Raw genomic sequence first — 24,945 nt, 5'->3', positions numbered from 1 at the left:
GGCCATATGCAGGGAACACTGCCTGCTCTGACTCCAGCCAGTCTAGTTTGCCTGCTCCTCCAAACCAGCAGAGAGATCATGTGGCTCTGAGAGACAAGTCACCTGGCACCTAGACACTTCACCTGAGAAGCACTGAGGACAAACTGCCTCCTCATTCTTCCCTGAGGCTTCACCGGGCACCGACCCCACCCACTGTCAGAGAGCAAGGCAGCAGCACTGCACTAGAGGGGTGGCAGCAACTATGCAGCTAGGATCCCCTCACAAACACACTGAGTAAGAAAGAGAAATAAGAATGTGCTCCCATGAGCTGGGGTCTGGGGGGCTGAGAAATGAGGAGGGAGCAGGGGGCACACTTGCTGACACCTAGGGTGAGGGCTGAGCTAGGCCTGTACCCTCCCTACACTGGGAAAGTGCTGGGGGCGTCTCAGAGGGATGGTCCTCAAGCTTCCCAGATGAGCCACGAGGCCCCGGACCCAGTTGTCCACCAGGAAGGGACTGTGCTTTTTGTCCGTGCCCTCATTCTCCCAGCACTGCTGTGTGGAGTCAGCTGGGCCCCAGCTCAAGCTGACAATCAGCTCACACCCCCATGCCACTGACTGGGAAACCCCTTGCCAGCCCCCTCCTCTCCTTGAACTCTCCCCATGACAGGCACCTCATCTGCCCCAGCAGGAATAGGTGGGTGGCAGCAGAGAAGGTGCTGCAGCAGCCACCACTTCCCAGGGCCAGTGGAGTCTGGGAACCCTGGGCCAAGGCTGTGCAGCCACAGTGTGGACCAATGCGATAGTGGCTAACTCCATCATCTACAACAGAAAGGGAATGTGTGCCTCAAAGTCCTGGGGGATCCCCACAATAGTACTTTGACCCCCACAGCAATGACATCCCTAGGGCCTGGTGAGCCTGAGTTCCTCTGACACTAACCCACGGGCCTCTACTGCCAGGAAGAGATTCAAGCACTTTCTTCTTTCCTTGTGCTGGTTCTCAGAACAGACTACTTTCAGGAAAGACACCAGAGGGATGGGAAAACCCGCTCATCATGGTGACAGCAGCTTCCACAGGCACGCATCAGACACTGCACACCACACACTGCATACAACAAACCACATACCACACATGCCGCCTGTAGGGAGCTGCCATCCACTGTGGTTGGGGAAACAGGGCCCTTGTCAATCCAACCAGTCCATGTCCCCTGGCAGCCCACGCATCTCAGGCCACGTGGCCAGGGCTGTCCCTTCTTCCCCACCCCTTGAGAGTCATCAGGGAGTCTCACTCAGGCGTGCTGTGCAGATGGGATGGGGTCACACTGTCCTACAGGAGGGCAATGGCCTTGAATGGCCTCTGGGATGGCCTTTATCAGGGGCTGGGCAGCCCCCTGGAGGCTCTGCAGGCGGCAGGCAGCCCTCCAGGCTAAAGCTGGCAGCATGAGCCCGCCTTCCTGTTTCCTTCCTACCTCCCACTCACCTGGGAGGCCCCTCCCTTCCCTTGCTCCACTGAGTGATGCTTCAGCATGAGTGCCTTCTGAGGGTCTCCATCTGGCTTGAAGGTTAGATAGGCAAGTAGATGCTACTGGAAGTGGCTTTTCCAGTGTTAGAAACAACAAACTGTACCAGATGACACTGCTGACACAGGTCTCTGGACAGTGGCTAAAGCTAGATCCCAGCAGGGACTCCTAGGACTTCAACACCCAGGGAGAGTTTTACAATCAGGTACTGTCACTTCAATGAGGCAGAGAGTCATCCTCCCTATAGCTGTTAGAAGGATTCAGTACATCTGTGAATACTCCTACTATGTGTTCAGCAAAAGCCAGCTGCCACCAACCGTATGCTAACAGCTGCACCCCCAGATGCCACTGGGAGCTCCTCCGGGAGCTGCGATTGCCAGCCACCTCACTGTCACCCTGATGAAGTCCAGGGCTGGGGATGAGCATGCCTGTTGTGCTCCCAGCAGTGTGCACACTGGGACAGCTGCCCAGCCGGAGTCTGCAGGAGGGCTGCTGCCGGTGGGCACTCCCCATAATGATTTTCTGGAGGGGCTTAATGTTGGGCAGAAAACCACTTGAGCATGATGGAAAGCAGCCACTTCTGAAGGCAGCCAGGGCTGGCTGGGGAATCTGGGTTGGCCTCAAAGGGGCCCACCCTTAAGACCTGTGGCCAGAGTCACTGACAGGGGTGGGTCGTGCCACACAGGGGCCAAGGAGCTGCAGCCGGCCCGGCACCTACCTTGCTCAGGTACTCCCTCATCACCTGGATGAAGTAGGGCATGGCCAAGTCCACGAGGTTGTGCCTCCAAGCCAGCTCAAGCACCATGTCTGGGCGAAGCAGGTCATAGCAGGTGAAAAGAGAGGCTGCGAAGCACTCCCTCTTGCCTTCCTCCAGGAACCACTGCAGCAACTTCTGGGCCAGCTCAGCATCCCGCGACTCTGCGGCATGCTGCATGGCATCCTGCAGCCAAGGCAAATGCTTGCTTGGGCATCCTGCAGGCAGAGGCCTTGTGCCTGTAGCAGCTGGGCCGGAGGGCATGGAGTGGCACTAGGCTCCAACAAGGCCTTCCTGCGCTGTGGAACAAGTCTGGACCCATGGCTGAGCCATTCCCTATGCCCTGCTGCCCACTGGTGAAACGCAGATACCACCTCCGGGGGTAGAGGGGACAGGTGGCTCACAGAGGCGCAGGTGCCCTGGGAGACAGGAACTCTGGCCCCGAAGGCAGAGGGTGTGCACAGGCTGCTCTGAGGAAGGCACTGATGGGGGTTTGGGGGTTGCGGGGGTGCTGCAGAGGTGCTGCACTCAGGTCCATGAAGCATGTGACACCAGGAGAGCAGTTAGGAGGGGTACGGCTACTGCTCTAGAAACAGCAATGTGCTTTTCTTTCAAGTGGCTCAAAAACCCCTAACTGCTGTTTTCATCCTTACAAATGTATTTGTCTAAGACAGTATCTTTGACAAAATAACACCTGCACCTGACCAGTCCTGAGGAAGCCTGCACTTTCTGTGGCCATTCTCTATTTTCTAGCTCCACAGCAGTCACTGGATCACCTGATTCCCTCGATGGCAGGGGTTATTAGTACCCCTTTCAGAGACCAGGAACCTGAGACCCAGATGTAGTCACTTGCCCAGGGCCACTCCACCTGGAGTGGCGGTCCCAGCTCCGCATGCCTGCCATCGCCTGCAGCACACACCTCTGAGTTCCATTTGGGAGACCCCTGAGGATGCCCGGTGCCCACATCTGCATGGACCCGATGTGCTGAGCTGGCTCTGGAAAGAAGTCTCTTCTGCCGGCATGCTGCTCACCGAGCGCTGCCTCCTGCCCCACACTGTTCCTACAAAGGCACCAGGATTCTCACCCTTGGGTGAGAGCTCCAGGTGCCTTTGGATCTCCACTTTGAGGACCTGTGATGCCCGCTCATCTGTCTCCCTGCCGTGCCCTCCACCGGCCCAGCCTACCCTTGCTGACTTGTCTTCCACATGTGCTTAAAGTGGGCCCTGCTCTGTTCCTCCTCTGTGGGCCTTGGGGACTGTCTCACTGGCTTCCCAGAGGACTTCCAGTAGAAGCAGCCCCCAGGAAGCTCCCAGTCAGTGTCCTGCTCTTGTGGCCTGGAGCCCAGCTCGAGTCAGGCTCTCCCACACCCTCCTCTCTCATCACCTCCCTGGCCCATGCCACTCTCAGGGCAGCTTGATCCTGGTCCCCGTCCCTGTGTCCAGCTCTCCAGTCTACACCTGTACTTCCGCAGGCCCCCGCTCTTCACTGGTGTGTGTAGGAGGACCCCACTGACCGAGCTTTCATTTAAATCCTACTTCTGTCATCTGGAAATACATTTTTCTGTTGCTAGCTGGCTTCACCCTCAGTGGACACGCTGTGACCTGGCCACCCCTCCAGAAAGACTCCAGGAGGCTTCAGCTCTGGCCTCAGGGCAGGCTCCTCCAGTGGCAGTGCTGACCTTGGGAGGTCTGGGGAGCTGCCTGTGCATTGGGGCTTGTGGACCCCATCCCTGCCTCTACCTCCTATACATAGCACCACACCCTAAGCTGTGACAACCAAACATTCCCTGGGGCCACAGTCACTCCTGGCTGACAGCCACTGTTCCGGGGGAAGCGTGCTCGGCCACTTTCTTTTTTTTGTTTGTTTTACTTGAGACGGAGTCTCGCTCTGTCACTCAGGTTGGAGTGCAGTGGCGTGATCTCTGCTCACTGCAAGCTCTGCCTCCCGGGTTCATGCCATTCTCCTGCCTCAGCCTCCTGAGTGGCTGGGACTACAGGATCCTGCCACCACGCCCGGCTAATTTTTTGTATTTTTAGTAGAGATGGGGTTTCACCGTGTTAGCCAGGATGACCTCGATCTCCTGACCCTGTGATCCGCCCGCCTCGGCCTCCCAAAGTGCTGGGATTACAGGCGTGAGCCACTGCGCCCGGCCCTGTGCTCGGCCACTTTCTATCTGTGGCTTTGTCCTCTGGACTCTCTTCTGGGCCCACGTGGCTCGGAGTGGGTGGCTGGCAAGGCCAGTGGGCCTCTGGCAGCACTGACAGCCCTGCTCACTCATCACTGCCTGAGTGTTGAGGAGGCTGTGTGTTTAAGCCCCTGACAGGGACCACATGGGTAGGACAGAGTGGCTGTGATCAGCCAGCCAAGGGCAGCCTTCCCTCAGGTGCATCTGAGCCCAGCTGCCTCCTCCCAGCAGCCAGGTCCAGAGACCTCCAGGTGTGGTCTCAGAGCCTCAGCAGCTTTTCCTCTCCATTCCCTCTGCAGGGGCCCTGTGGGCACCTCAGGAAGGACCACAACCACTGTCACCAAGGGCTAGGAGATGTCACGGAACAGTCCAAAACACTGGAGGTGACAACTTAGGGTGAAACTCAATGCAACACTGATGCAGGGATCACAGGCCTCCACGGAGTCTGAGCCAACAGCCACAGCCCAGGAGCCATGAGTATGAGGCCCCTGTGCTGGACAGGAAGTGGCAGGTGTCCATGTGTCCTGTGAAGATACTCAGGAATGCCGAAGGCCAACTCCATAAGTAACACCCTCAGGTCAAGTCCAGAGTCTCTGGGCACAAGGAGCCATTGGGAATTGGCTCAGCTGCGTCACACAGCACCGACAAGGGCCCTCTTGTACAACTCCGCCTCACCCCTGCGGGGAGATGTCCAGGCCAAGCAGAGGATGTTAATGCCTTCAGGGTCTTGGGGGTCCCTCCAGGCAGCCCAACCTGTCTAGCAGATGCCCAGATCCCAGTCTGAGAATGATACTAAGAAACCTCTCACCAGCAGAAAAAAACACACTGTTTCTTTTTCCTCTCAAGTGATCCTCCCACCTCAGCCTCTAAAGCAGCTGGGACTACAGGTGCACATGACCGTACCCAGCTTTGAAACAAATGTTTTGAATGTGATTTATTTATTTTTTTCCTTTTATTTTTTTCCGAGACAGAGTCTCACTCTGTCACCCAGGATGGAGTGGAGTGGCGCGATCTCTGCTCACTGCAACCTCCGCCTCCTGGGTTCAAGTGATTCTCCTGTCTCAGACTCCCAAGTAGCTGGGATTGCAGGAGTGCACCACTACACCTGGCTAACTTTTGTATTTTCAGTAGAGATAGGGTTTCACCATATTGGCCAGGCTGGTCTTGAACTCCTGACCTCAAATGATCTGCCCACCTCGGCCTCCCAAAGTTCTGGGATTACGGGTAAGTTCCCAAATCTTGATAGGAAGTAAAGTAGGTGCCAAGAAGTGAATCTTGCCACACTGTGTTTTGGTAGAGTGAAACTCACACATAACTGCTGCGAAAAGAATCAACTCCATAAAACTCTACAAGTCTTTCAATCTAAACAGTTTTTAAGGGGTGCTAGCTCACTCCCAATTCTTACCCTATGTTCTAAATATGGTCTCCCATTAATACTAATCCCCCCACCCACCATTAGGATCCCCTGGTGAAGCTCAGAGCCAGGTCTCAGGAACAAGAGGGAAGGGGTGTGACCCCCAAAGCCATCAGGAAGCACACCAAGGCAGGAAGGTGGGAGGAAACAGGAGCCCAGGCCACCAACCTTGTAGAGATGATCCTTCTTGCAGAGCTCCACGCTCTGGGCCCACCAGTTATTGCCCTTGTACAGATAGGCTGCAATGCGCCTGAACTCCATCAGCTGATGCTTCTCCAGCCGCTGAGCCAGGCTGATGTTGTCAAAGTTGTCATAGGCATCGATAGATGCCCTTAAGCCCTAGGAAGACAGCCTTTCTGTGAGGGACGGGACACTGTGACATGGCCTGCCTACACATGGAGCAGGCACCTTGTGTTACTTGATGGCTGTTGCTATCAGCACAGCCTTAGAAAGGCCCCTACCCATATATCCACTGGTGTCCTGTGGGGCCTGCACACCCTCCTGTGCAAAGGCAGCCTGCTTTGAGAACAGAATGGCAGTTGCAGGGGAGGAGCCCAGCCCACCCAGGACAGGGCTCCCTCCTGCACACCCACCTGATAGTCCTCCTCCTCTGTCAGCAGGTGGTTGAGTGCCTCATTCACACTCTTGTTGTTGTGGCTCTGGACTGACTGCAGGTAAGGCTTCACCAGGGACAGCTGACCTGCCTGACAAGTTGGGGGAACCGTCAAGGCACTTGGCCAAGCTTGTTATGGGGACACTAGGCAGGGGCACAGGTGGGCACATGTGTGCCATCCATTTGAGTGGTCCAGCTCTGGAGCCAAGGGCACCTTCTGGACACCTAGAACCAAAAGACCTATACTCACACAAAGAGGACTGTCTGGGCGATTCAGTGGATGCCAATGTCACCACAGACATTCACACCTTAGAGACACTGGGGTTTGGTTCCAGACCACCACAATAAAGTGAATATTGCAATAAAATGAGTCGTATTAATTAATGTTTATACTATGTTGTAGCCTGTTAAGTGTGTAACAGCATTATGTCTACAAAAACAGAGTACACACCTTAATTAAAAATATTTTAGTGCTAAAGAATGCTATCAATCATCTAAGCCTTCAGTGAGTTGTAATCTTTTTGCTGGGGAGGGGCTTGCCTCAATGTTGATGGCTGCTGATTCATCCAAGTGGTGGCTGTTGAAGGCTGGAGAGGCTGTGGCAATTTTTCTTTTCTTTTTTTTTTTTTTTGAGATAGAGTCTTGCTCTGTCACCCACACTGGAGTGCAGTGCCGTGATCTCGGCTCACTGCATCCTCTGCCTCCCAGGTTCAAGCAATCAATTCTCCTGCCTCAGCCTCCCGAGTAGCTGGGACCAGGCACCTGCCATCACACCTGGCTAATTTTTGTATTTTTAGTAGAGATGGGGTTTCACCATATTGGCCAGGCTGGTCTCGAACTCCTGACCTTGTGATCCACCCACCTCGGCCTCCCAAATGTTGGGATTACAGGTGTGTGCCACCGCGCCCGGCCCCTTTTTTTTTGAGACAGAGTTTTGCTCTTTCACTCAGGCTAGAATGAAGTGGTCCAATCTCAGCTCACTGCAACCTCTGCCCACCAGGTCCAAGTGATTCTCCTGCCTCAGCCTCCCAAGTAGCTGGGATTATAGATGCCCACCACCATGCCCAGCTAATTTTTGTATTTTTAGTAGACACAGGGTGTCGCCATGTTGGCCAAGCTGGTCTTGAACTCCTGAACTCAGGTGATCTGCCCACCTCTGCCTGCCAAAGTGCTAGGATTACAGGCGTGAGCCACTGTGCCCAGCCAGCAATTTCTTTCTTTCCTTCTTTTTTTTGGGGGGGAGATGGAGTCTCGCTCTGTCACCCAGGCTGGAGTGCAGTGGCGCGATCTTGGCTCACTGCAATCTCTGCCTCCTGGGTTCAAGCGATTCTCCTGCCTCGGCCTCCTGAATATCTGGGATTACAGGTGCGCGCCCACCACGCCTGGCTAATTTTTGTATTTTTAGTAGAGACAGAGTTTCACCACGTTGGTCAGGCTGGTCTCGACCTCCTGACATCATGATCCACACACCTCGGCCTCCCAAAGCGCTGGGATTACAGGCGTGAGCCACTGCGCTCGGCTGGCAAAATTTCTTAAAATAAGATATCAATGAGGTTTGCCTCACTGACTGACTCTTCCCTTTATGTAAGACCACTCTGGACTTGTGTTGCATAAAACAAAATCAACGAAACAAACGAAAAGACTGCTGTGCAGCATGCAATGCTCTTTGATAGCACTGTACTCACAGTAGAACATTTTTCAAAATTGGTCTCAGTCCTCTCCAACCTTGCTGCCGCTTTATCAACTAGGTTTATGCACTATTCTAAATCCCTTGTAGTCATTTCAACAATGTTCACAGCATCTGCCCCAGGAGTAGATTCTATCTTAAGAAACCACTTTCTTTGCTCATCCCTAAGAAGCAGCTCCTCATCTGTTCAAGTTGGATCCTAAGATTGCAGCAATTCAGCCCCTTCTTCAGGCTCCACTTCTAATTCTAGTTCTCCTGCTGTTTCCCCCACATCTGCAGTGACTTTCTCCACTGAAGTCCTGAACCCCCAAAGTCATCCATGAGGGTTGGAATCCACTTCTTCCAAATTCCTGTTAATATATGGATATTTTCCGTATATACTGGTGTCTTTACTTATTTCCAACTTCTTATTGATACGTGATAGTTGTGCATATTTATTGGGCATATGTAATATTTTGATACATATACACATGTGGAATGATCAAATCAGGGTAATTAGGATGTCCATCACCTCAAGCATTTATCATTTCTTTGTGTTGGGAACATTTCAAATCTCCTTTAGTTATTTTGAAATGCACAATAATTTATTATTTTTTTTGAGATGGAGTCTCTGTGTCTGTTGCCCAGGCTGGAGTGCTGTGATGATCTCGGCTCACTGCAACCTCCTGGGTTCAAACGATTCTCCTGCCTCAGCCTCCCAAGTAGCTGGGACTACAGGTGCCTGTCACCACGTCTGGCTAATTTTTGTATTTTTAGTAGAGACGGGGTTTCACCATGTTGGCCAGGCTAGTCTTGAACTCCTGACCTCGGGTGATCTGCCTGCCTTGGTCATCTACCCACCTTGGCCTCCCAAAGTGTTGGGATTACAGGCATAAGCCACCATTCCCAGCCATTAATTAGCCTAATTTCAATGTTGTTGTGTCTCAGGGAATAGGGAGGCCCAAGGAAAGGAAGAGGGACCAGGGCACAGCCAGTCAGCGGAGCAGTCAGAACACCTACAACATTTATCCATTAAGTTTCCCTTCTTATAGGGGCATGATTTGTGGCATCCCAAAACAATTACAATAGTAACATCAAAGATTGCTGGTTGTGTGCACTGGCTCAAGCCTATAATCCCAGCACTGGAGGAGGCCAAGGTGGGAAGATTGCTTGAGGCCAGGAGTTCAAGATTGCAGTGGGCTATGACCATGCCACTGCACTCCCACCTGGGCAACAGAGCAAGACTGTCTCAAAAAAAAAGAATAGATCACTGATCACAGATCACCATAGCATACATAATGACAAAATTTGAAATATTGTGAGAAATCCTAAAATGTGACACAGAGACACGAAGTGAGCACATGCTGTTGGAAAAATGGTGCTGTTTGACTTTCTCAATGCAGGGTTACAAACCTCCAGTCTTTTTTTTGTTTTCTTTTGAGACAGAGTCTCACACTGTCACCCAGGCTGGAGTGCAGTGGCACGATCTTGGCTCACTGCTAGCTCCGCCTCCCGGGTTCACGCCATTCTCCTGCCTCAGCCTCCCAAGTAGCTGGGACTACAGGTGCCCGCCACCACGCCCAGCTAATTTTTGTAGTTTTAGTAGAGACAGGGTTTCACTGTGTTAGCCAGGGTGGTCTCGATCTCCTGACCTCGTGATCCGCCTGCCTCGGCCTCCCAAAGTGCTGGGATTACAGGCGTGAGCCTCTGCACTCGGCCACAAACCTCTAATCTTTTAAAAAACACAGATTTTGAGAAGCACAATAAAATGAAGCATGATACGAGAGGTATTCCTGTATCTGAAACCTAAAACAGTTTGATACACTGGTGAATCTTCAAGTCAGCTGGGATTCATTTCAAAAACTCTTTATAAAGGTGCTATCATTCAGATGACTTTGTTAGAGCTAGCCCAATACACTCTTCTATCTGGGGTTTTGGCTGACTCACCTTTGAAAAGAAACTGACTGTCCGGGTGTGGTCCAGCCGGGGTGACAGCACCAGCAGCAGGTCATTGATGAGCAGTGGTTTGTAATCCAAATAGAACTGCAGGGCTCTGTAACAGAGCTCGACGTTGGCAACCTGTGGTGAGCAAAGCTGAGGGTCAGTCCCTGCCCCTGTCTCCACATATCCCAGGGCTCCTTCCAGTTTTTGCTCAAATGGTACTTTACTACTGAGGCCTGCCATGACTACCCCCTATAAGACTCAATGGCCTGTGAAGGTGACTCCTCCCATCCCTGAGGTATTTTGTCCCCCAGCACTGACACACCGAGCATTTTTCTTAAGAGGCCAGCCTCAGGGTTTCCTGTCTCAACCCAGCACCTACACCAGTATCTGATGCAGGGTCCACAATCACCCAGTATCTGCTGAATGAATGAATGAAGTGTAATCAGCCAGAATGAAGCCCCACAGCAAAACCAAACAACACAGTATGTTTCCATCCAAGCAAGATTACCCCAGCCTTCGCGGCCTCAGCCTGAGCCATAACCAAGTGGACAGCATGTCCTGTGACATCACCAGAGCTTTTGAGCTGAAACACTGTGGTGCTCAGACCCTGGGTGAAACCCGAAGGCCTGCCCACGCAGAGAGTGGACCACTCTGGGTGGACCCTGTGCCTGTGCTCCTGGGTCTCAAGATTTGGCCAGGCTGCTGTGTCTCTTAGCACTTTCCCTACTGGTCTGCCACCATTCTCTTGCTGGGCGATGTCATTTTTTTTTGAGACGGAGTCTCGCTCTGTCACCCAGGCTGGAGTGCAGTGGCACGATCTCGGCTCACTGCAAGGTCCGCCTCCCGGGTTCATGCCATTCTCCTGCCTCAGCCTCCTGAGTAGCTGGGACTACAGGTGCCCACCACCACGCCTGGCTAATTTTTTGTATTTTTAGTAGAGACGGGGTTTCACCGTGTTAGCCAGGATGGTCTCGATCTCCTGACCTCGTGATCTGCCCACAGCCTCCCAAAGTGCTGGGATTACAGGCGTGAGCCACCGCGCCCGGGATCCACCCGCCTTGGCCTCCCAAAGTGCTGGGATTACAGGTGTGAGCCACCGCGCCCGGCCCTGGCGATGTCATTTGGTGGCTTGCTGACTGTGGCATCAATGTCCAGGGCCTGGACACAGCTCTGTTCAGGGAGCATGCAAGCCAGATGGGCATGAACCAAGCCAGTGGTGATGAATATGTTTGCGTGAGTGTGAGGGTCCCAGGGTGTGCACAGGGCACAGCTGGAGCTAAAGCCATGTTGAGATCCCAGGGTAATCACCATTGGAGCCTCCAGCACTGCTGGGTTTGGGTGACTTGGCAAAAATGTGGGGCCCGATGGGGTCTTCTGACTAAAAGGGGTCTAATGGCCCCACTATGGCTTACTGACCACTTCAGCGTGTCTTCTTTCTCCTTCTTTTTCCCTTTTGCGCTAGAGCACTCACTGTTACCAGAGATTCTGACCCAGACAGGCAGCAGGGTCCCTAGTACCCGCCACCATGGATGCAGAACAGAACGGTGACCTGGCCCCATCACAAAGCTTCACCTACGGCACTGGTGGGCCCCCAGACTCTGCCACAGGCCACTGTGGGTCCGCTCATATTGGAGCTCTAGGACCTGTCAGCCTTCTAGGCTGGCCCTTTACTCAGCAGCAGCAGGCCCAGGACATGGGGACCTCAACTAGACATTGAAGAAGCAGAGGGCAGTCAGGATGTAATGTGGGGCTGAAGAGAAGGGTAGGGACTCAAGTTCATCTTCTGTGGCGAATCACCTCCTCAAAGCCCCACCTGCTTCCCCACCAACCACAAGCCTCCTCAGGCCTCCCGTGAAGGAGAGGAACCATCCAAGGACAAGCCTATTTCACTGAAGCTCTTGCAGGCATCACGCAAGTGGAGAGACTTGAAGTGGGGCACCAGCAGTCCTAGCTTCCCTTGCGGGACACCTGGTACCATGTGCACTCTTGGCCCTTTCAACAGGTCCATGCAGCATGGCTGGAATGCCGTTTAAGGTGGAGTACAACTGCCATGTTCCTACCCAGTTCCTCTGGTGCTGAGGCCTGCGGGGACACACATCTCTGTTGGGCTAAGCTGCTGGGATCTGGAGCCCTCTGCACTACAGGAGGAATAGAGCAGGGGGCCCCTCTGGAGCGTCCTCCAGATCCAAGCTGAAAGACAGGATGGGGTGAGTCCACCAGCCACGTGCCAGGACATGGAGCACTAGCAGGCCCCTGCCCACTAGCACGGTCAGCAAGGACAGCCAGCGCCCCAGAAAACATGGTAGTATCCCTGTTTTATAGAAGGGAAAACTGAAGGCCAGGTGTGGTGGCTCACGCCTGTAATCCCAGCACTTTGGGAGGCCACAGCGGGAGAATTGTGCCTAGAATTTATTCCTTCCGGTGGGTTCTTGGTCTCACTGACTTCAAGAATGAAGCCGCAGACCCTCGCAGTGAGTGTTACAGCTCTTAAAGATGTTGTGTCCAGAGTTTGTTCCTTCAGATGTTCAGAGGTGTGAGTTTCTTCCTTCTGGTGGGTTCGTGACCTGGCTGACTTCACAAGTGAAGCCCCAGACCTTCGCAGTGAGTGTTACAGCTCTTAAATGTAGTGCAGACTCAATGAGTGAGCAGCAGCAAGATTGATTGTGAAGAGCAAAAGAACAAAGCTTCTACAGTCTGGAAAATGACCCCAGGAGGTTGCCGCTACTGGCTCGGGTGGCCAGCTTTTATTCCCTTATTTGGCCCCGCTCACATCCTGCTGATTGGTCCATTTTACAGAGAGCTAATTGGTCCATTTTACAGAGTGCTGATTGCTCCATTTTACAGAGTGCTGATTGGTATGTTTTTACAGAGTGCTGATTGGTGCATTTACAATCCTTTAGCTAGACACAGAGTGCTGATTGGTGTACTTACAATCCTTTAGCTAGACACAAAAGTTCTCCAAGTCCCCACCCTACCCAGGAAGTCCAGCTGGCTTCACCTCTCAAGATCACCTGAGGTCAGGAGCTTGAGACCAGCCTGCCCAACATGGTGAAACCCTGTATCTATTAAAAATACAAAAATGAGCCAGGCATGGTGGCGGGCACCTGTAATCCCAGCTACTCTGGAGGCTGCGGCAGGAGAATCGCTTGAGGCTGGGAGGCGGAGGTTGCAGTGAGCCGAGATCACGCCACTGCACTCCAGCCTGAGTGACAGAGACTCCGTTTCAAAAAAAAAATAGTAAAACAAAAAAAGAAGAAAACTGAAGCTGAGATTCCGTCACAAGCTCCAGGGTAGCTGGCTGGCGTGCTGTGCTGCACGACCTGAAAGAAGCACCTATCGGATGCCAGGCACCTGCCATGGACCACTTGGTCGGGAGGAAACAGGATGTCCGTTGTATGGATGGGATAACAAGGTTCACAGTGGTGAAACCCCTAGCCCACATGGAGAGAGACAGTGAATGGCTGAGCTGCGATGCCCCCCTGTCTGAGTTAGCAAGCCCCCCTGCTCAGGCTGCTGCTGGCCCAGCCCTATGGCTAAGTGGATTCCTGCTATCGTGTGCCCCGAATACAGATTGGATGTCGTACATCTGATTGGACCCCTGCACTGGTGAGTATCCTCCTGCCCCCTTCACACCTGAGCTGACAGTGTCTGTCTCCCAAACGGCAGGGTGTAGTAGAAGCATCATGAGTCACACAACGAACTGGACTCAGCCATCAGCCCTGCAGGCACCAGATGAGAGATGCTGCTCTCCCACACAGCAAGTCTCAGCTGTCCTGCTATTATTTTATATGCCACTAAGAAACAAAAGCATGGCCACTTCCACCACGGCTCAGCGATTTTTAAAAACACCCTTATATCAGAGGAGTTACAATGTGAATAAAATACACACAGGATTGATCAAGTATGGATTTTCCAGCACACAGACAAATCTACAAGGCAGCAGCCACATGTGCCAGGCCACAGTTAAGGTATGACCTGGCCGCACTCCCTCCAGCAACCTGCAGACTCTGCTCAGGGTGGGACGCCCCATCAAAGGCCCCCACCTTCATGTACCACCATGCCCAGTAACATGGATGTCCTCCAACAAGAAGCTTGGGCTTGTGGCCTGGTGCTCAATACTGGGGTCCTTCAAATAGTTCCCAGGAAAGGCAGGGGCTGAAGGCCTCACCCGGCAGCACACGTGCCACTCACGCCCACCCTCAGTAGCCGCATGTGGAAAAGAAGGTGCATGAGCGAGGCCACAGCTCACTGCTGTGCCACTCCAGTCACAAGCGGACTGTGACAAGTTAGTTACCCAAAGACCATGGCACAAAGCGCAGATACCCAATGCAAAGGGATGTGGGCTGAGGATAAAGAATTCCAGCCCCTTCACCAAACTCACATACAGAGCTGGAGAGGGGTGGGTGCTGAGGCTGAACTCTCTAAGAGACCGGAAACAAAATAACAAAGGCTCACTTGACCATGGCACCCAAACCCGACACCACCCAACAGTGTGGCTGATGGTAGAGGAACTCGGGTCCTGGTTTAGCCCAGTCAGGCTACAGGATGGAGGCCCACTCTTAGACAGGTAAGGCCGCTGGTGCTGGGGAGAGACATGAACTAAAAGAAAAAAAAAAGGTCCGATGGTGAAAAATAACCACAGGAAGTGGGGGTGGGAGCCCTGAGCTGACAGGGCAGAAGGAAGAACGAACTGAGGCCTGGCCATGAGGGTGTGGTATGGTGGGAGAGACGGGCAGGCAGGGCCACAGGGCCACAGGGACACGGCTGCATGCTGGCCTGACCCCGCCCACAGCTCAGCTGTGCATTGCTAGATGGGTCACCTGCCCTTCTTAAGTGTCAGTTCCCTTTAAAGATGGCATTACTACCATCTGCCCAGAGGGTGGTAGACTCATACAAGTGAACGCACACACAGCATGGGGGCATGCTGGCACTCATTCCACTCCCACCTGCCCATTCCCCTGCACCCAGAATAGGGCCTGGCAGAGGCTGGCAGGAGCCAGTGCTCTGTATCCCCTCTTACCTTGGTAATGATGTCCTTGAACTGACCCTCCTTCCAGGCCTCAGTGGGGTGGCTCATCATGGTGAGCACAGCATTGTCATACTCCTCGTACTTGTCATAGAGGAACACCAGCTCAGCCCACAGATGTGCCTGCTCTGCAGCCCTCAGCACCTGGACAAGGAGGCCAGGGTCGGCTTGTGCTGCACGTGGCCACGGCTGCCAGACTGCAAGGAGCACACGGTACCTTTGGGATGTTGACACGGGACCAGAAAAGCTCCAGATGCTCCAGCATCTTCTGTGGCTTGAATTTGGAGTAGAGGATGGCTAGCTCTGTGAACATGCCCATGTGGGCCCGCTCCAGACCCAGGGCCGCCTCCAACAGCGAGATCAGCTCCTCAACGTAGCCACGATCCTAGCAGACCAACAGCCACACATGGGACAGAGTGATTGCATGCCTCCTGCAGCCACCCTCCAGCCCATGCCCATGCCGCAGGGACTGTGCTTGTGACTGGGAATGATCCCCAGGAGGCCGAGGAGGCACGTGTGAAGAAAACATGTATACATACTGTGCTACAGATCATGCCATTTACTTAGCAACTTATTGGATCATCTGACAATTACCAGTGGCACACTGCACTACAATTTTCAAGTTTAGTAAGTGCAAATTAGTATTGCCAATTTTATTTAAAGAATTAGAAAAAAAATAGAAAGTGGGTGGTAACAGGGTCTGGGAATGATTTGTTTTAATCCCTTGCTACAGCTCATTACTGAGATCCTGGCTCCAACAAGCCTTCAACTCCACTCACGATGCCACACGGCTGTTGTTTCACTGTGTCCCTAATTATGATGGCCAGCCCCTTGCATTCAGCCCCACACGCCTCTGACACTCTCCCTGGACAAGACCAGATGTCTGGTTACAGCCTCCTCAGCATGCAGAAACCCTGGAGAAACACCCAGCCATGTGACCCTTTCCCTTTACTCTAACAACCACAGCCCTGGGAGAGTCCAACCTAGAGGACTGCCTCACACCTCGTTTTCCCAAGGAGGACACCCTTCTGTGCCCCCTCCACTCTCAGACTAACCTCATTTCCCAGTGGCACACTTGTCTGCTGGCAGCATCTGCACCCCCAAATCAGCTACAGACACGGCGCCTGTGCTCCTGTCTGGAACCTGCCCAGCCTGCAGCTCCATCCCACCTGCTTGCCTACCAAGGCCACCGCTCCGGTGACTCCTCAATTCTGCCTTATCTTCACTCTCCACAGCTGGGTTCAGCAAGCATCCTGCTAATCCTCCTATCCTAAACACCCTCTTGACCCAATGTCTCTGCTAGCTACCATCCCATTTTTTCTACTTCCTTTTGCAGCAAAAACTCCTCAAAACAACCGTTCCCATTCCTCTCCCTGTTCTCTCCAGCCACTATCAGGCTGAGTCTCCCCCAAGCTCCAGGTCACGAGCAGCCCCCTGGCCCTGACATCCTGCTGTCTGCTCAGCAGCAGGCCCTGGCCCTGCTGACCGGTCCCTCCTCTCTGGTGCATCCAGGGGCCAGCACACTCTCTGGGTTTTCTTCCCACTGTACTGGCTGCTCCTGCTCTCCTCCTCAGCCCACCCCTGTTGGGCAGTCTGGTCTTTTCACCTACACTCATCCCCAGGAGACTACAGGCAAACATAGATGGATGTGGATCACCTATATGTCAGCAACTCCAGGTTCACTGCTCTAGCTAGGCTCCTCCTCTGTGGAGCTCCAGATCTGTCTCCAGCTGCCTATATGATGCTCCCACCTGAACATCCAGCGGGCAGCTCAAGGCTTAGCACCATGTGTCCAAAAAGTAATTCTTGTCCTTCCCTCCCACGCTGCACCTTCAGTCTTCCCCTCATCCACTGGTGATAACTCCATTATTTCTACTTGTTCAAGCCAAAACCAAACGGAGTTATCCTTGGCTTTTCTCTCTCACTCCACATCAGTGCATTAGCATATCAAGGTGGCTGCTCATTCAAAGCACACACCCAACCCTGATGGCCTGATCACCTCTCGCCCTGTCACCACCACCCGAGTCAGAGTCACTGTCCCTTCTCGCCTAGACCACTGCAACAGCCTCTAGCTGCTCTCCTGGCTGCTGTCCCTACTCCTCAAGTATGTGGTCTCAGCACATGAGCCACCATGATCATTTTACCCCCGACAGCCCTGCACCCATCCCAAGTACAGCCCGTGACCTTCCTAACGGCCTGAGATCTGGCCCTCCGTCAGCCTCTCTGCCCCATCTCTGGCCCCTTCCTTGAATACACAGCACACTCCTGCCTCAGGACTTTGCCTGGCCACTGACCCTTCCCTCCAATGTTCCCATGACCAAATCCTTCCATTTCTTCAGTTCTTTGCTCAAATGTCACCCCCTCAATTGCTGCTACCTTGACCGCCCCTTTATGAAACTCCATCCAGGCACTCCCATGCCCTCAAACCGGCTCCATTTTCCTCTATAACTGATCACCTTCAAACACACTATATAATTATTCATTAGGTTTGTTGCTTGCCTGCCAACCTTGCTGAATGCCAATTCAATTAAATAGAAGCTTTTCTGTTTTGTTCACTGACACAATTATTGAGAATAATACCTAGCACACAGTAGGTACTCAAAGATTTGCTGACTAGATTGTTCTTTTGTCAGCCCTGTACTGCTTGATTACCCTCCCTGTTGGCTTTCCAGTTCATTTCTCAGGCGCCTCTCTGGGGGTGGGAAAGCATTTCTCATTGAAAAGCCATCACACCCAGCTAATATCTGGACACTCTGGCGCTGGTGCGAGCCCCTCCAGACAACGTCTCACGTAGTTAGGGGTTTGGGGCTCAAGTTCCATGGCCATGGTGACACAGCTGAGCAGAGTCACATCCCATCTTCGTCTGCCTTGACTAACCATACCTGGAGTTGTCATGTGGCTCTAGGAATCCCACAGGTGGAAGCCCAGGTCCCTAAACACACAAATCACTGTCTGCCAACCACTCAAGAGAGCCTACCTACAGCATGAACACACAGGGCCCCACTCTTCCAAAGGGTCCAGGTGGGGTTCCCTCTCTTGCCTGTGCTTTGTCCCTAAGGCACTTGATAAACAGACTCCTGGGGCTGCACACTGTGGGTAACTAGGCTATGGAGAGCTCTGCCACCAGCAGCCCAGTATTCTCAGCAACCCTCCAAGGGTTGTTCCCGTCATGCAAGCCACTGACTGGGTTTCTGAAAGCCCAATAACACAAGAGGATAGAGAGAACTTAAAAACACAAAATTCCAGCCAGCCATGAGGTCGAGGATAGCTAAAAAGGCGATTGAATTTAGTTTATAAATGACCGTCTAACACATGAATCTTCCCCTCAGGGCCATGTTTCATTTCTGCAAATGCAACACTGTGACGGTCACGAGCTAAGGGGATGACTGTGCCTCTCTGTGGAGTGTTTAGGCATCACTTGTCATCTGCATTACCAGCAGAGATCATCTGGTCACCTGGTAATAGCACATCAGCTCCTCCAGCTCATCTGCATGAATGACGATGTGAAGACCACACAGCTGTGCGAAGCGGAACTCCTGTCCATCCACGCAGGCAAAGCACACCTAGGGGACGGAGGGCAAGCGTGAGGGTCCCCAAGACAGGACACAGCACCACAGCAGCTGACTTACAAGGCACACAGTTGCAAATGCAGAAATACCAGCCAGTGGGGTGTTTTAAGTTGGATTCTGAACAAGTAGCTAACTCTAGGATGAATTGTACAAGACTGGGAGGAAAAAATACGACATTTGTAATCTGCAGGCCAAGGGGGTGCTTGACACCATGGAGAGAAGAAAGTTTGTGCATTACTTCTTAGGCCCTGAGTTTTGTTCAGGTGGCGGGAAAGTCATACTGGAATTTCAGGTTTGGGGTTTGAAAATGAAGGCTAAAAAATAATGACCATCAGAGTGCATCTCATCTGAGTGTTGTTTTCACGGGGGAGCTTGCTTTAATAATTTTTTACACTACTTTTGTTTTCTGCACTGTAGAGTATGTATACTTAATGATAACAAGCCTTGAGAAGTGCAGAATTCCCCTGTACAGAGAAGCCCTTCAGCTGTGCTCCCTGAGAGGGCTGACAGGACCAACCCTACACCACAGAGCTGGGTGTGCCATGCAATTTCCCTACTTCTCCCACCTTCTATACACAGCACATGTTCCCAAGGTAGAGAAAGCAGAACATGAAGATAAACAAAAATAATCACATAAGCCACTGTCATTAACTTGAGATATAATCTTTGGCCCACTGTTTCCTATGTGTGATGCATACACCAGCACCCTGACAAATCTCCCACATAAACACAGTGGAATTACATCATACATTCTGCATGATGACATATTCCTCGCATAATATTGGCAACATCTTTTCCTGCAACTCTGCCTATTCATCTTAAACAGCAGGGTAGAGTTGTAATGTATACATTAACAAAGGCCTTGGCTGGGCGGAGTGGCTCATGCCTGTAATCCCAGCACTTTGGGAGGCCGAGACGGGCGGATCATGAGGTCAGGAGATCAAGACCATCCTGGCTAACACGGTGAAACCCCGACTCTACTAAAAAACACAAAAAAATTAGCCGGGCGTGGTGGTGGGTGCCTGTAGTCCTAGCTACTCGGGGGGCTGAGGCAGGAGAATTGTGTGAATCCGGGAGGCAGAGCTTGCAGTGAGCCGAGATCGTGCCACTGTACTCCAGCCTGGGCGACAGAACTAGACTCCATTTCAAAAACAAAAACAAAACAAACAAACAAACAAAAGGCCTTGACATTGGACCTTTAGGCTAATTTTAATCTTTCATTAAACAATGCTGTTTTGGATATTTCTTCGCAGTTTTTTCTACTTAAAGATGATTCTGATATTATCAGAGAGCCTCCAGACAATTTACCAGTTTGCCACAAAGGACCAATAATGTAAATTTACACTGATTATGCAAATAAGGTGACATGATTAAAAAGTGTTATGAAAATACTTATAATACTGATAATTCCATGCTATTAAGGCTACCTCTGAGGGCCAACTGGTTTGACATCGGATTCTCTGGGGCCTCTGTTCCAACTACAAACACTAGCCTAGAGGCTCTGAGAATCCCAAGGGTTCAGACCCTGCCTGGGCAAGAGACCGGCACCCAGAAGAGTACCGAGCAGAACGCAAAGGACACGGAGAGCGCGCCTGTCCAGAGCACACTCTGCCGTCTGCAGTTGCCCGCAGCTCACCTCCTTCCACGTCCGGGTGCTGCTGGCCTTGCGGCTGTTGTCCACTGCTGCCTGATACTCACCGAGGTGAACCAAGGTGGAAGCCAGGCGGGCAAAGTTAGAAACATTGCTATAGAGCAGCTTGGCAGCCTCGTACATTCCCTCCTCGTAACAGCGGTCTCCAACCTACGGATAATAGGGTAGCTGGACTGAGACACTCTTCAATGGGAAGATTTCTCCGGAGTTGCTTTTAAGTTCCTAGATGGCAGAGGTATTTTTCTGTTTGCTAGAGTGGTAAGCATCTTTCTGATCGTACCAGTGACCAGATGAAGTTGGCCTTGGCTTTCTAGTCCCTGGACACCCTCCTCCACCTCAGGGGCGCTTCTACCTGCCTGCTCCTATATAACCCTGCGTTCTGGCACCTCTCAGGCCCCGGCTGTCACCTACCACTTCTGCACCCCACTGGGCCTGGGCTGAGAAGGTGTGCTCCTTGCTGCTTCCAAGCCGTTCCCCTTCCTCCTCAATAAAAACCGTTCACAACCCATCTTGTGTCAGGTATCACTCACCAGCCCCTAGTTCCTGATGCTATTTACAAATCTTTTTCATTCTCTGGCAATTTATTTGACTTCCTATGAGCTGGGGACCTTGTTCTGCTCACAAGAACAAGTCACTGCCATAGCCATACCTTACACCTCAGAAAAGAGATGCCAGCCCTGGGACCCTGCCACAAGTACCTACTCTGCCTAGCACTGCCCAGCTCACCATCCTGAGCGCCTCAACTCCACCAGTCCAGTGACTGGACCGAATTCCTGCAGCTCTGTCCATGCCCAAGTTGCACTTGCCCCAGCTGGTGGCCCCAGATCATGCTGGACAGCTCCTGGCACTCACCCTTGACTCTTCTGATTGTTCTCAGTCCTGCTCAGAGCTAGTTCTCTGTCTTTTCCATACCTGTGGCTGCAGAGCTAAACACAGACAGCAGAACCCCAAAGTGCTGATGGGTCTCTCTAAATTAATGAAGGCTAACATCAAATCCGCTGGCAACACTACCCATCCTACTTCTGCCATCCATGGCACCTCCCCCACCACCCCTCCTTCTGTCATCCACGGCACCTCCCCCACCACCCCTCCTTCCGTCATCCACGGCACCTCCCCTCTTTCCATCATCCATGGCATCTCCTGCACTACACTACTTCCATCATCCATGGCACCTCCTGTACCACCCCTACACGCCTGTCATCCATAGCACCTCTCCTGCCACCCCTCCTTCCATCATCCATGGCATCTCTCATGTTAACTCTTTCATATCTCCTTCTCTTCTCAAAGCTCTAACGATTCCTCAAGCTGAGTATTTGGCTTCCCTTTTCCTGAGAAAACAAACTATCAGGAGAGCCTTTCACAGCACAGTGTCCGTCGATGTCCTTCCTATGCCACCAAGGCCTGCTCCATGGATGTCCCTGAACCCCTCTCCACATGCTCCATGTCAGGGTTTCAGCAAATCCCTGCATCAGCATCACCTTCTGCATTCATCCACTCTGACAAGCTTGAAGAACCACTGTTCTTTTCTCTAGTTTAAAACAAAACAAAACTGGCCAGGCACAGTGGCTCACACCTGTAATCCCAGCATTTTGAGAGGCCGAGGCGGGTGGATCACCTGAGGTCAGGAGTTCGAGACCAGCCTGGCCAATATGGTGAAACCTTGTCTCTACTACAAATAGAAAAACTAGCTGAGCGTGGTGGCGGGCACCTGTAATCCCAGCTACTCAGGAGGCTGAGGCAGGAGAATGGCTTGAACCTGGGAGGCAGAGGTTGCAGTGAGCTGAGATCGCACCATTGCACTCTAGCTTGGGAGACAAGAGCGAAACTCCATCTCAAAAATAAATAAAATAAAACTAATCCAACTTGCTCTGCCCTCAACCTACCTGGGGGCTGTCAGCCTGTTTCCATGCTTCCCATCAAAGCACAGTTCTCAGGGAGTATCTGTGTGTCTGTAAAAGTTGTCCCGTCTTCCTATTCTCTCTGCAATCCACTCCAATCAGGCTTCTGCCAGCCTCTCTGCCAGGGTCACTGCTCCTCCAGACAGATGCAGACATGGTTTTCTGGACACCGCTGCCTGCTTTTCTCCCATCTCGCTGGCCAGTCTCCATCTCCTCCTCTCCCTGCTGTGGGGCTTTGGGGTGCTCTGGCTTCTTTGGCCCATCGCCCCCGAGCCCCATACCCCCACTGCCATGCTCTCCCACACAGGTGGTGGCTGTGGGTGCTGCCTGTCCCTGGAGGCTGCCCATGCACATCTCTAGTCTGAGCTTCTCCTCTAAAACCTAACTCCTACTTCCAGCTGGACAGATCCACACGGCATCTACTAGAGGTCCGACTTGTCCGAATATGAGTCCTGATGCCCCCAGGCAGTCCTCACACACTGTCCCCACATTGGTAAGCATGACCCCCACACCCCCAAACTTGACCCACCCTCACTGCTTCTCTTATCACACCCCATTTGGCAGCACACCCTGCCAGCTCTGCCTTCAACACACATCCAGAAGCTGACTACGCTTTGCACTTGCCTTGCCCATTTTATCTGCTGTCGCTGCCCCTTGCGACATCACTGCACCATCCTCCTCTATGCATTCCCTGCTCCACCCTTGTCCTTTTCTCTGTTTGTAGCATAGCAGCCAGAGGGGTTCCATTGACCCCTAGACCAGATCATTTTCCTCCTCTGCTCAAAATGTCCAGTCTCACCCAGAGCAGAAGCCAGAGAAGCCAGAGTCCTGACGATGACCCCTTAAGTCCTGACTCGCAGAGGCCAACAGCTGCCTCTTCCTACTGCTCACCAAGCCTCTCTCGCTGGATGGCTGTGCTCCAGCCAGGGGCTCCTGCACCCCACAATGCTCCTCACAGGATCCTTGCACTTGCCCCACTGTCTTGTTCTAAGGGCTCCTTCCCAGAGGTGTACAGACTCAGCACTTACCCAGGGGCCCTTTCTAAAACCGGAATGTCCACTGTCACACCCACACCGTTCCAACACTTCCTATCCCTGCCCCGCTTCACTTAGCTCCTTATACTCACCATTTAATAGATCACAGTATTTTTAAGAATCTTATGATTCATGGGGCAGAAATCCAATCACTATTTTCCCTGCTATATCCATAGCCCCTACTCTGGCACACAGCTGATGCTTAATAAAAGGTGATGAATGCATAAATGAAGTATTCTATCAAAGGGGTAACCATGTAAGACTTGTTACTGCCAATTTACAGGAAACACAGGGAAAATGAGTTAAATGACATTGTGGAGCTGCAGTCAGCAGATGCCAGACTGTGGGAAACGTACACAAACCAGGCGATGGGCTGGGATCTGGCCCCCAGGCTGAAGGTTACTGGCCCCTGTCTCAGGGGGCGACAGCAGAAGGCAGAGAGCTTGCCAGGCCTGGGGTCACTATGAACATAGGTTAAAGAGCCAGGTGTGCCTCTGCCCCACCCAGCCAGACCTATGTGAGGGAGCTTCTGCTCTGGCCCACAGCACCTCTGACTCAGGAGAACCCTGTTACTAACCCAGAGGGGGATTGGGGGCAAGGCTTTGTTTTCTATTATTTTAACTACTTTTTGGATTATAAGGGCAATTTCTAAAGTTACATGATCACTGATTTAAAAAAAAACAAACTTTGCAAACACAGGCAAGTAAAAGAAAAGCAATATGATATTGCCAATTCCAAATCCCAGAGTTGTTCACTGTCCTCATCAGTATTATACTCCATTGATGGATGTTGTTATTTCACTATTTCTTGGCCAGGCACGGTGGCTCACCCCTGTAATTCCAGCACTTTGGGAGGCTGAGGCGGGCCGATGGTTTGAGCACAGGAGTTTGAGACCAGCCTGGGCAACATGGTGAAACCCTGTCTCTACCAAAAATACAAAAATTAGCTGGGAGTAGTGGCGTGCATCTGTGGTCCCAGCTACTCGGGAGGCTGAGGTGGCAGGATGGCTTGAGCTCAGGAGGTCGAGGATGCAGTGAGCTGAGATCGTGCCACTGCACTGCAGCCTGGGTGACAGAGGAGACCCTGTTTCAAAACAAAAGTACTATTTCCTTTTGCCAGACATTGGCTTTTGATTTTTATTTGCATAATCATGCTGCAATGATTAAATATTTATAGGTAAAGCTATGTGGATCTTTTCTACTTTCTTGGGATAGATTTTTACATCTAGACTTAGAGGTCCATGTTTAGAAATAATAAAACTCTACAGGTATATTTCAAATATTTATGTATTAGCTGAACTGATATTTTCCTTTATGCTTTCTTCCACTGCTTACATGTTTAAAAATTCCTTTCTCAGGCAAAAATTCAAATACATATTTTAAAAAAATTTTAAGGAAAAGCTCAATTTTTACCTTTAATTCTTTCATCTGGAATTTTACTTGGTTACAGAATTACATGATGAACTTTTAACACCTTTCAAAACTTTAATCTAATTTCCAACCATTGTTTTTTTTTTTTTTGACACAGGGTTCTCACTCTGTCACCCAGGTTGGAGTGCAGTGGCACGATCACAGCTCATTACAGTCTTGACTTCCCAGGCTCCAGTGATTCTCCCACCTCAGCCTCCCAAATAGCTGGGACTACAGGATGTGCCACAATGCCTGGTTAATTTTTGTATTTTTGGTAGAGATGG

General features: G+C 51.9%; 1 protein-coding gene across 7 annotated transcripts in view; it reads right to left on the bottom strand.

Annotated features, from left to right (window-relative positions):
* Window positions 1-24,945, bottom strand: part of CLTCL1 (clathrin heavy chain like 1) — a 120,858-nt gene that overhangs the window by 1,701 nt on the left and 94,212 nt on the right. For 6 of the 7 annotated variants that reach the window (XM_058431368.1, XM_058431371.1, XM_032138574.2 and 3 more), the window contains 8 exons: window positions 20,306-20,470; window positions 18,556-18,663; window positions 15,318-15,485; window positions 15,095-15,244; window positions 10,078-10,209; window positions 6,445-6,555; window positions 6,020-6,190; window positions 2,217-2,438 (listed from right to left, as the gene is read on the bottom strand). In XM_058431368.1, coding sequence (XP_058287351.1) covers window positions 2,217-2,438; window positions 6,020-6,190; window positions 6,445-6,555; window positions 10,078-10,209; window positions 15,095-15,244; window positions 15,318-15,485; window positions 18,556-18,663; window positions 20,306-20,470 — 1,227 coding nt within the window. Of the gene's footprint in view, window positions 1-2,216; window positions 2,439-6,019; window positions 6,191-6,444; window positions 6,556-7,963; window positions 8,502-10,077; window positions 10,210-15,094; window positions 15,245-15,317; window positions 15,486-18,555; window positions 18,664-20,305; window positions 20,471-24,945 lie in introns of those variants that run through there. The other variant, XM_058431372.1, reaches the window with a different exon arrangement.

Source organism: Hylobates moloch, unplaced genomic scaffold (assembly GCF_009828535.3).
Source record: "Hylobates moloch isolate HMO894 unplaced genomic scaffold, HMol_V3 SCAFFOLD_19, whole genome shotgun sequence".
Lineage (NCBI taxonomy): Eukaryota > Metazoa > Chordata > Mammalia > Primates > Hylobatidae > Hylobates > Hylobates moloch.
Note: the sequence above shows the minus strand (reverse complement) of the source record. Positions and strands in the feature narration are given on the sequence as shown.